The sequence below is a fragment of the Artemia franciscana genome, chromosome 11, assembly GCF_032884065.1.
Source record: "Artemia franciscana chromosome 11, ASM3288406v1, whole genome shotgun sequence".
NCBI lineage: Eukaryota > Metazoa > Arthropoda > Branchiopoda > Anostraca > Artemiidae > Artemia > Artemia franciscana.
The window spans coordinates 37,272,049-37,284,934 of NC_088873.1; the positions used below are offsets into that span (position 1 = coordinate 37,272,049).

The 12,886-nt window shown below is 34.4% G+C and overlaps 1 protein-coding gene across 2 annotated transcripts in view; it reads left to right on the top strand.

Annotated features, from left to right (window-relative positions):
• The window catches only part of LOC136033174 (uncharacterized), a 51,077-nt gene that overhangs the window by 23,872 nt on the left and 14,319 nt on the right, over positions 1-12,886 (top strand). For both annotated transcript variants that reach the window (XM_065713867.1, XM_065713868.1), the window contains exon 3: positions 4,758-4,987. In XM_065713867.1, coding sequence (XP_065569939.1) covers positions 4,758-4,987 — 230 coding nt within the window. The remainder of the gene's footprint in view (positions 1-4,757; positions 4,988-12,886) is intronic.

Sequence of the window (12,886 nt, forward strand, 5' to 3'; positions counted from 1 at the left end):
TCGTCATTTGTGTCCCGGTGCCCCGGTATGTAATTTCATCAGTTGACAAACATGAGGTCAGTCGACAAACAACTTCATGACGCATACAGCTCAATCCTTAAAATGAAGTCAGTCGAAAACATGACGTCAGTCGACACACAAACATGACGCCACTCGACACACACACACACACACACAGACAACTTATTTTTATATATATAGATGTGCCGGTGTCCCGGTCGTCATTTGTGTCCCGATGTCCCGGTCTGTAATTTCGTCAGTCGAAAACATGACGTCAGTCGACACACAAACATGACGTCACTCGACAGACACACACACACACAGACAACTTATTTTTATATATATATAGATATAAGTTTTTTTGAAGGGGTGGTCGTATTAACTTTGGAGGAGGCTCATTTGATCAGAAATTGAAACTTCTTGTTCTTTTTTAAGAGTCAAAAGTGATCAATGGGCAATTTAGCCGACGCCTCACTTTTTCAAAGGGCATCTGGTCAAAATTTGTCGATTGCCGTTTTGTTCAAAAAGTTCAAAGGCCAAATAACTACGCTTCCAGGATTGACCTCCCCCCCAACCCCGGGTAAATGGCTCTGAGTTATGGAACTTGCTTATTAATATGTTGACATTTTGACATTATGTCGACCTTTTGTTTACTTCAATACTTGGATTTAGTGATTTACGTCGCAACTTCGATTTACGGTGCAAGGGCTGTAAGTTATGCAAGTTGCTTCTTGTTACTTCGATACCTTGTTTATTTTGTTGCTTTCTTTACTTTGTTCTTTTTTTACTTTGATATTGTTACTTTGATGCTAATTTTGATGCTTTGATTGAATATTTGATGTTGAAAAAAGTTTGATTTTGGAATAAGGAATTCTTAGAAATTTGAAACTTTTTTCAATTAAAAACGAGCAAAAATTTATTTAAAAAAAAAAAACTCCGAAAAAGAAGTTTTTCAAAAAAAAAGTAAAGGCCATTTTGAACTTAAGATCAGCAGATACAAATACCTGTTAAACTCAAAAACGACCAGAAATTACTGTTAAAGAATAAAGGAAACCCAAAACGAACAGAAATTAAATAATCAATCATAGCATAAAAACATACAACAAGTAATAATATAAATGAATAAGTAAATCTTAAAGTGAGTAATGCTAAAATTGAGCATGCGAATCAAGCTTAAAACAAAAAAAAGTATTTTGCTATTGAAGTATAAGTAAAACCCAAAACAAACAAAAATTAAATAAACAATCAATGCAAACAAATATACAATAAATACTAATATAATTGAACAAGTAACGAAAAAATAATTGCAGAAAAAAAGTAAAAAAGTGAAAAAAGCATTTTTCACTGCTTTATAAAAATTAAACCCGTTTTTTCTTCAATTATTTTTTCGTAAATGGAAAAGCAGTGTGGTCTAAGAAATTATTTAATGAACAAATAAATCTTAGAATGAGTGAAGCTTAAATTGAATATGCAAATCAAGCTTGAAACGAACAAAAAATCACTACAAACAAGAGTTTGGGTATCGCCTCCTTCTCTCGCTCTAAAAGTCTAAAACCTACTGCGTCATTATGTTATGTGTATATGGGTTTTCAAAAGGGGGTAATGTTTTCAAAAGAGGGTAAGTGGGTTTTCAGAAATGACCGAGTATATCAATTTGGAATTTGATACATTAATTTTGATATATTAATTATATTAATGTGATTAATTTGGAAATGATAAGGGAGATGATCAATTGACCTAAAGGCAGTATTTGCACGCTACTACTACTACAACTACTTCTGCTTCTGTTGCTGCCACAAGCACTATTACTACTACCACTACTATTACTACTACAACTACTTCTGCTTCTGTTGCTGCCACAAGCACTATTACTACTACCACTACTATTACTACTACAACTACTTCTGCTTCTGTTGCTGCCACAAGCACTATTACTACTACCACTACCACTACTATTACTACTACAACTACTTCTGCTTCTGTTGCTGCCACAAGCACTATTACTACTACCACTACTATTACTACTACAACTACTTCTGCTTCTGTTGCTGCCACAAGCACTATTACTACTACCACTACTATTACTACTACAACTACTTCTGCTTCTGTTGCTGCCACAAGCACTATTACTACTACCACTACTATTACTACTACTACTACTTCTGCTTCTGTTACTGCCACAAGCACTATTACTACTACCACTACCACTACTATTACTACTACAACTACTTCTGCTTCTGTTGCTGCCACAAGCACTATTACTACTACCACTACTATTACTACTACAACTACTTCTGCTTCTGTTGCTGCCACAAGCACTATTACTACTACCACTACTATTACTACTACAACTACTTCTGCTTCTGTTGCTGCCACAAGCACTATTACTACTACCACTACTATTACTAAAACTACTACTTCTGTAACAAGTACTACTAAGGCTGATAATACTGAAAAAAAAACATTTGAGGAAATGTTGTGGGGAAAGTTGAATTAAATAAGAATATACTATGTATATACTGATACGAGCGCATCAGCAATAATTTTGGAACGGCCTACCATATCAAGAGGAAACATCAAGGGCGTCAGAGTGGGTTTAGTGGGTTTAGAGTGGGTTTAGTGGGTTTAGTGGGCGTCAGAGTGGGCGTCGTTTAGTTGACCAAAAGGCAAAATGTACCTGTTACCATCGCTATTAATACTGCTTCTATTAATAATTATACACTATTACTACTACCACTACTGCTATGATGCTAGTACAATGAAGGCTACACGTGGGAAGGTGAAAATTTGACAGAATATTGAGGGCAAATTTGAACTAAATCAAAACACACTATGCGCATGCAGATTGTCAATAGGGTGTATCTCAAGAATTGATTTGGGTGTTAAGTAAAAACTTTCGGAGAATAATTAAAGGGGAAAAGCAATTGACAAAAAGGTAATATATCACATGTCACTACTAACATAAATACTATCGCTACTTTTCCTTATGCTACTACTGCTACTAAACTACTCCAACTGTCCTACTAATTTAATTGCAACAACTTGTAAAGCTGAGAGTATTAAGGTGAAAAGGGCGTCAAAAGAGTATCGAAAGTGCATTTCAGCAATATTTTTGAAACGGCTTAACGTGTCAAGGTGAAACTTCCGGGGTCCTGTGGTGGTGGAGTGGGTTTGACTTTAGCTTGGTAATACGGGACCCAGAGATCGAATCATGCTGCAGCAATGCACTGCAGGGCCGACGTAGGGACCTTAGTAGTCAAGAAGCGTCGTTAATCTGATTACTTACTTGAAACTTCCGGGGCATCATCAAAGCGATGTTCAACTGACCAAAAGGCAATATCCACATGGTACTACCGCAATTAATACTGCTGCTACATGTCCTTTGCTACCACTAATACTAATCCTGCAACTACTTCTACTGCGACTGAAACTACTGTCATAGCTTCAAGGTATACTTCAAGGTATTTAAATCGTCTTTGGAAGCGTAAATACTTAAATTACGACTTTGCGCTACTATAAAGGGTAGATTTCGTAAAGAAAAAATGTGATTTTTATTTATTTTTTCATTTATTTTATTTTATTGACTGCAGAACTACAAAATAAACTATATATACACACAACCGCCAGGGGAAGGCTCGAAAAGCCTGATGATGGACGGCTGCAATCCTCTAATTCACAACAATAACAAAAGTTGTTTACAAAAAATTAAAAAAAGGGGCAAAAGCACACTCAACTAACAACTAACACCAAAAATCTAAAAGAAATAACAGTAAAAAACAAAAAAAAAAATAAATACCCTCTCCCAAAAATATTTCTTAAACATTACTTTAAATGACTCAATGTGTTCAGCCTCCCGAATGCCAGCTAGGATATCATTCTAAGTAACCGGAGCTCAATACCTTATTCCGAAACTTGCACGCGTGTTGCAAGTCGAAGGACAAGGTTTTAAGGGCTTAAAACCCTTAAAACTTCGTATGGCATATCCCTCGCTTTTAACCTTTAATCATCAGTTTATATAGTAAGATAAATTTTATATTATAACAATTATAAAGTTAACAGTAATATTTATTTTACTTATATGTTTTTGGTAATATAATGTTTATATTGTAATTTTTATAATGACACAAAGAGCCCCTTAAAGGTATCCTTAGAGATCCAGCCACGAGGGAATAGAGTCCTATGCTAGTAGAATTTCAATTTTAACGCCTGGGGGTATTATGAAAGCAAACGCCAAAGCAATATATTCAAATATGACGTATGAAACTTTAATGCAACATATGTTTTATAACTACCCCTGCCCCTTTTCTGAAACTATAAAGAGGACCCTGTTATGTCATTTTATCCTTAAGACCTCCGAATGCCGTGAGGATACAACAAAAATCCTTTTTTTAATTTCTATTTTACCATGAATTCTATTTAGATTTTAGAGACATTTTCCTGCTAGAGATTGCATAGAATAGCCTGAGCTCTATCGTGGCAAAACTATGGTCAAAAATGGGCAGGGGGCTAAAAAACATAATATGTTTATTTTCAAGAATCGCTTTGCATATCTTTATGCTTACATTTACACTAGTCTGAAATTCTTGAAATTTTAAATGGGAAAATTTTTAACTTAAAAATTAGGAAAACGTTTTAAACCTGAAATGGTATAATGATTTTTTTTTTACTATTCGTGAAATGATACCCTTAAAACTCTGATTATGTCATTCTTAACGCCATTTGTCGTTACTATTATTAAGATGATGAATAATTTTCAGATGAGTTTTTGGTGGATTTCAGAGCCATCTGTGATTTCCTGTCAAGATATAGCTTTCTAATGGAGAAGATATTGTCTAAGTATGGACCTGAATCAAAAGAGGCAACTGTGCTTTATAACTATATTTCAAGAAGTGGAAAGCTATTGTCTTCTACTTGGGAATTATGCAAAACAACAATTTTGACAGAAAAAGATACGACACAATTGATAAATATTGGTAAAAGATTAAAGGTAAGGCCAAACTACCTTGTTTCGACCGATATTGTTAGGCAAAACAACAAATATAAATGATTAAAGTCAAGGCCAAACAATATTATTACGACGAATGTTGTTATGCAAAACAAAACAAAAAATAAAGATTAATAGTAAAGTCAAACATTATTTCGATTGATGTTGTCATGCAAAACAACAAAAATAAAAAATTGATGGTAAGGCTAAAGAAAATTACTTAGGTGGATGTTGTTATGCAAAACAACAATTTCGACGGAAAATGATACGATACAATTGATAAATATTGGTAAAAGATTAAAGGTAAGGCCAAACAACATTATTACGACGGATGTTGCTATGCAAAAAAACAAAAATAAAAGGTTAAAGGTAAGGCCAAACAACATTATTCAGACAGATGTTGTTATGCAAAACAACAAAATAAAACATAAATGGTAAGGCCAAGCGAAAAAGGTAAGCGATAAAGGCCAAGCGGTAAAGGTAAACAAACGGTTAACCTGAAGGCGTCTGGTCTCTACGCCGTCATGGCAAGAGCCGTAAGTCAACAACTACAAATAAAACAACTATAAATGAGTCAAACCATCATCCATCTACCATGTTTGAAGTTTCCACCGTTTGGCCTCTTGCAACTTTGAATAAAATTAATCTGAAGCTAAAACAGTTGGTTTCAGGTTAGCTCAAGACCCATCCACAATGAAATTTTACTAATATTTAGATTTAGCTAGCGCCAATTTGAACCAATCAAAATTTAAAAAAAATTCAGCCAGCCTGAAAATTCTACGAAAAATTTGATTGGTTTGAATTAGCAGTAATTAATTATTAATATTAGTAAAATCTCATTGTGAATCGGTCTTTACCAATTTTACGAGAAAAAAATTAGATAAATGCTAATAAGCGCTCATTCATCTGCCACAACTAAAGTTTGCGATTCGGGCACCTTATTTGACCACTTTTCTTTGTTTAACCACGAGTTAGTTCGAACAAAATTAATTTGAAATAAAAATAGTTACCTTCAAATTAACTTACTAATTATATAGGTATTTTGCTTTGGAGCAGGGGGAGGGCAATTGTCCCTCCCAGACCTCGGTTTGCCTCCCCCCCGACCTCGGTTTACTCTCCCCAGCTGAATTTAGTTTCTTCAAAACTACTGTGAAAACTAAGATAAGCCTGAATAATTCAAGCATCAACAGTTACGGATCAGCTTTCTTTTGTATATTTTTTCCTTTATAGTACTACAAAGTATCCTTATAGTACTTTTTTAGTACTATATAATGCCTTCATGGTACCAAATTGCTAGTTTTTTAAGTTTTTACTGTCACTTTTACTTGATTTGGGAAAATTGGCTTCAACTTTACTCCCCCCCCCCATCCCAGGATTTTGACGAAATTACGCCATTGTCTACTATATTCAAAGTTTTTTATTTGACCACCTGTTATTGAGAATAAGATCACTCTGAAGCCAAAGTAGTTTTGTGGGTCTTTTTTACCCTTGGTTTTTCTTTTCAAAAGAATTCTAGATTCAAATTCACAGTCTTAGGCTCCAGGTTTCACGAGATAAAAATGACGCTATTAGTATTTTTGCATGATCAAATCATTTTTTGGCATCGAATGCCATCAGATGAACTGCCTTTCAAGTGTTACCCAGTCTTATTATTCTTGTCGAATCATGTCCCTTGAATGGAATAAATCCAAAAAATGAATAAAAAACTAATTATTTAAAAAATACTATCGAACTTTGACCACATTTTCTCCATCTAAGCAGTGTTTACATGCGTGTCTAGCTATAATCCCATGTCTAGACACGTGTCTGGCCAGAAATCAATGCCTAGGCAACTACCATTCACAAGTAAAATTTAGTGCTTAACTAAACAAGTTAAAGCCAAGCATCCAGTCATGGGCTCTAGAACTCCAAGTCGAGGATTTTCAAATATAGCCAATCGGAATGTGTCAAGTTTCACCATTTTCATTATCTATGCTTACATTTTTAAATTGGAATTTAATTTTTGTTTTTTTATTAATATTTTTGTCATTTTAAGTTAACTAATGAAAAAAAAAGTCTTTCCACACAACAAGTTTTTCAAAGAAAAGTAAAGAGTTCGATTAAGCCAAAAATAAGGAGAAGTGAAGTCAAATAATCTTCGAAGTGTAAAATTGCCACAAATCAGTATCAATAAATAAATGTAACTCAAAATGAACAGAAATACCATTTTTTTATTAATTCGATTTTTATTTATTGAAGTAGAAAAAGCGAAAACATTTAAAACATATTTTGTTTTCAGTTAAGCGCAAATTAATTTCCGGTCTTGAGAAGACATGGTAGTTATCAACCCTTCTCATGTTAATTTTTGCTCGTTTTGAATTTGACTCAGCTATTTAGTGTAAGTTCTGTTCTTTTTTAGTTTCATTTATTTATTGATAGTGATTTATCGTGATTTTACGCTTTGAAGATTATTTGACATTAATTTCTGCTCATTTTTGGCTTAATGGAGCTCTTTACTTTTCTTTAAAAAGCTTGTTTTGTGGAAAAACTTTTCTAAATTTATTTCCCTGTGTTTTTCATTGACATAGTCTTTTTCATGGAAAAAAAATAATATTTATATATTTTCTGTTTTGTTTTTTTGGATAAGAATCCGTAGTTAAGCTTGCTATTTATATGTCTGAGAAACTGTTTCAATAATTTTTAATCCTGACACATACAGTATTTTTTAATTTAATTTTATGTCTCCTCATGTTGACCTGTAAAATAAACCTAATATCATTTTTAAGGTTATGTCTATGCTTTTTGACAGCCTAAATACACTTACATTCTTTTTGTTTATTTAAATTGAAATAGCAGAAGTAGTAATAGTAGTACCCCCGAAAGTTTCAACTTAACTTCCCAGTCATTCTCGATATATTGTTGGGTGGCCTTATTGGTGACTATAAACACAATGACATTTGATTTATTTTTAAAACAACATTTATTTTGAAAGCAAGGGGCCAGTTGCATAATCATGGGGCGTTGACATGCCCAAAATCTCTAAAAACATAGTTGCTGGATCTTTCTACTATGCTGAACAAAATGGCTGTCTTAAGATTTTGACTGGATGTGTTTAGAAAATTAATGGGCTTGATAGAAGGGCTGCTTGTCCTCCAATCTCTTCTTACTCTTAAAAAGAGCACAAAATCAAGAATTTAAAAAATTTGATGATATATCTAGCTATTATAAAGTGCTGTTGCCATTGATATTGCTTATATGCCCTTTTTGAAAATATGCATGGACACAGGTTTTTGTTTAATTCATATTCCCCCTAAATCTTCCCTACAATTTTCACCTTAATACCCTTAGCGTCATTAGTTACAGTAACTGAAGTGGTCGTATTAAAAGTATGTACATAGTGCCTTCTGGCTAGTTCAATATCACCTACAACTTACTCATAAAGGTTTAGCTTAATAATATAAGTTGTTGAAAGTCCGCATGCTCATAGTTTGTATTGATTTAGTTCAACATCCACCTAAATATTCCTTAAAAGCTTCAACCCTTAGCTTACTTAGTAGCAATAGTTGTTGCAAGATCAGTAGCAGCATGCGCATAGCACCTTTGGCTTCTTCAACATTCCCATTAACACACAATCAAATTTTCAACTTAATACCAACCGTTCCTGAAGCATTTCTGATACGTCCGCTTGACAACTTGTGCGGGCACATTCAGCATCCCACACAACAAGCCCTATTAGTTTCAACTTCACACAAATCTTTCTTCCTGAGATATTGCTGTTACATCCTTTTGACAACCTACTTACAGAGGGTGTGTTCTGATTCAGCTCGTCTTCCCCTCAAATTCTTTGAAAATTTCACCTCCATACCCTTAGGTATAGTTGCAATAGTAGTCACTGTAGTTGTATTGATAGTACTGGTAATAGTATTAATAGTAATTGCTGTAGTACTAGTAGCAACAGTAGTATTAACATATTGCCTTTTGGTCAGTAGAACATCCATCTCATTCAGTCCTTGAAGTTTAAACCTAATACAATTAGCCATTGCTATGACATTATTGATATGTTCTTTTGATAACCTGTATGTTCATCTACTTCTTGAAATTTTCATCTCAATGCTCTTAGCCTTACAAGCATTTACAATAGAAGTAGTAGTAGTAGTAGTAGTAAATGTAGCAATAACAATAGTATTAGCAGTAGTGTGCAAATATTTACCTTTTGGTCAGATGATTTTCCCTTCAAGCATTCTTTGGAAGTTCCAACTTAGTACCCAAATCAATTCTTGAGGCATGCTTTTTTGACGATGTGCATGCACATAGTGTCTTTTGATTGAGTTCGAATTTCCCCTCAATTTTGTAAGTGGAGTAGTATGGTAATAGTAGTGATGGTAGTTGTAGATGCACTGATAGCTTGCAAATATTGCCTTTCTAATCATCTCCCTTATCATTTCCTGAATTTTCCAAATTAACATACTCAGTATTTCCTGAGTTACGCCCTTGACAATCCATATACACATAACGTATTTTGATTTAGTTCAACATTCTTCTCAACATTCTCTGAAAGCCTCGCCTGAATGCCCTTCGTCTCCTTTAAAAATTAAAGGTCAAACATTCACACCTTTCTCAATAGCCTATACTACAGGTAAAATGAATTTCCTAACTTTTAGCCCTTGCCCTGAGGGCTGTGGGAGGGTTGACATCCCCAATGACATAATTACTGGACTCTTCAAATATGCTGAACAAAATAGATCTCTTCAAATTTAGATCAGATATGTTTTTGGGAATGATAGGCTTGGAGGGAGGGGGGCTGATTGCCCTCCATTCACTTTTGACTTTTTAAAGGGCGCTAAAATTTTCGGCTTCCAACCAAATGAACTCCATCCAAACCAAAGTGTATATGACCACCCGTTCCATAAGATCTTATATATCCAGAGGCATAACTTACAACCCTTGCCCATGGGCTTTGGGTGGTTGTGTTCCCCATAAAGGCTTTGTTGTATGATATTTGGACTATTTGTAACAAAAATGGCTATCTTACAATTTTAATTGGATGCGTTTCGGGAAAAAAGTATGTCAGAGAAGAGGGGGGAAGTTGCTCTCGATCACGCTTGACTCTTAAAAGAGAACTAGAACTATGCATTTCCAGTCAAATGAGTCTTCTAAAGTTCACACAACCCCCATCCCTTCCATAAAAACCTTATATGCCCCTGGGGCATCCCTTACAACCCATACCCCCAGATTCTGGGGGATTGTATCAACCCCAAAGGCCTTGTTATAGGATCTTTGGACTATTTTCGAACAAATACCTGTCTCAAAATTTCTATCGGATGCATTGGTGAAAATCCATACGACGCAGGGGGGGGGGCTGCCCTCCGATCACTTTTAATCTTGAAAAGCGCACTAGAACTTCTTATCTCTAATCCATTGAACCCCCAACGAATTTTATACGATCGTCCTTTTCATAAAAACCTTATATGCCCTCGGGGCATAACTTACAACCCATGTACTAATGGCTGTGGGGAGGTTGTCATCCTCAAAGATATAATTTCCGGACCTTTCAACTATGCTGAACAAAATGGCTATCTCAAATTTTGATTGGATGTGTTTGGAGAATCATTGGCGTGGGGCGGGGTGGGCTTATTACCCTCCAATCACTTTTGACTATTGAAAAGGGCACCATCCCTTCCAAAGTCCCTTTTGAACTTTGAATGAGCCCTTTTTGAACTTCCTGCGACAACAAATGGCCATCTCAAAATTTCCATCAGATGCATTTCGGGAAAATACGACGTGTGGGGGGGGGATATCAGCCTTCAAATCACTTTGACTTTTAAGAAGAAAATACAACTTCTGATTATAAATTTAATGAGCCCCCTCCAAAGTTTATACTACCACCCTTTCTTTAAAACCTTATATGGCCTCAGGGCATGACTTACAACCCTTTCTCCGGGGGCTGTGGGAGGGGGGTTGTCATCCTCAAAGGGTTGTTTGGGGATGGGCCTGGGAGGGGAACTGGTCGTCCTCCAATCACTTTCGACTATTAAAAAGGGCTCTAGCCTTTTCAATTTTCTATTTAATGAGACGTTTACGAAAGGCCAAAAACAGAGGACCGGTTTACGAAAGGACCAAAAACAAGAAAAAGGACTGCATCTAGGATATTCTGCATCAGGATTTTTTTCTGCTTTTTCTTCTCCCAAGATAGCGGGGCATTAGAACATCATAGAGAGATATTTTATAGCTCATTTGAGAGGAAATTGATGTATTTAAAACTTTTTGTAATTAACAAAAATAATGTTTGAAATAGAATCAGTTTTTTATAGAAAACTGCATTTTTGTAAAACACTGGAGTAGCAAATGTAACCAACATCATCTTACATGCAAAGATCAAAATAGTATCTTTAACATTATAGAAGTATTTTGGAAAACATGCAGTATTTTTTTTTAAGGTTTTAACAAAAATCTGATTTGCCAACTGAAACTAGAATAATTCATAAAAGTTTTAGATAAAATAATTTTATTTCATCTCTCACTTCAAAGTTATAATTGTCTCCTGGAACCAAACTTTTTTGGCTTAACTCCTAAAGTGGGCATATCTATAACGTTGTGCTATATTGCCATAAAGAAAAATTCTAAATTTATTTTATTCTATTTTAGCTTTCAGTTCAGAATCACTAAAGTTATTGTGTAGATTGCAAAATGTCTGAGCAATAATTTTAATTTTTTAATTCAAACTAGAAAAATACCTGACAATTTCAAAATTAGTTTTGTTTTTTTGTAGAATTTTATACATTGAAAAGATATGGTCTCAAGTGAACAAGATAAAAGAAAAAAAAACAAGAAAACTATCAGAACCGTGCAATCTAAATAACTACTTTAAATAAACCGTACTACACGAAAAATAGAGATAACATCCTGAAATATCAGAGAATATATAATCCAGGTTTTAAGAAAATAATGCAAAAAACAGAGAAAAGAGAACAGGGTTTCTAAGAATAGAGAAAACAAGGTATTTGACAGACCAGGAACATCAAGAAGCGAAAATGGAGAGAGCCAAGCAAAAGATCATGCGATGGTGTACCAAAGAACCCTTAAAGATAAAGTTAAAAAGTGCAACTAGAAGTCCTAAAAGATGGCAAAGTTGTAGGCTGATACAACATAATAACCCATAACTCTAAAAAATGGAGTCAGACAAAAACAAGAAGTGCACTATTAGAACCATCTTGTCCAAAACCCCTAAATAGGAAGCTTACCGTCCCTAGGCCTTAACAACAAGGGAAAGGTATTTTCATGAGAATTAAGAAAAATGATTGCAGCCAGGATATTCTGAATATACGGCATCTTTTTTTTCTTTCTTTAATTAATACAGAAGTCTAAGAAAATGGCAAAAACGTAGGCTGATCTTCGTAAATTGAGAATAATTTTACGAATGTTACATCGGGACTATAGAAAATATTCAAACCGATGCAATGGAAAATATTAGACATCACTGTGAATATAAACAGGCTCACTTCTTAGATAATTCGCATATTGATTTTGGAAGGAGCTATTTCAGATTATGTAGCATTAATACCAGTATATATACAAGCATGCTAATGAAAAACGAACAAAAAGCTACGTTTTTCAATTATGGTGAAACCGAACCCATTAGTGTAATTAGCATATGTATTTGTAAGACTGATGATTTAGAACAAATTCCCGGAATTTCTCCTCAAGAAAAACGTATTTCTAACTATTTTTTCAAAAATTCTGTTAGTTTTACTGAATATTCGGCAAAAAAAATTCTGTGTCGTAGAACAAGCTGTGTCTGTGTCAAAGAAAACTGTTGAATGGTATTTTGAAACTAGATTTGACATGGAGATTATGACAACTGAACTCACCTTTAACAATTTCGGTGAACATTCTAAAAGAAAATGAGCATCTAGTGACCCGACA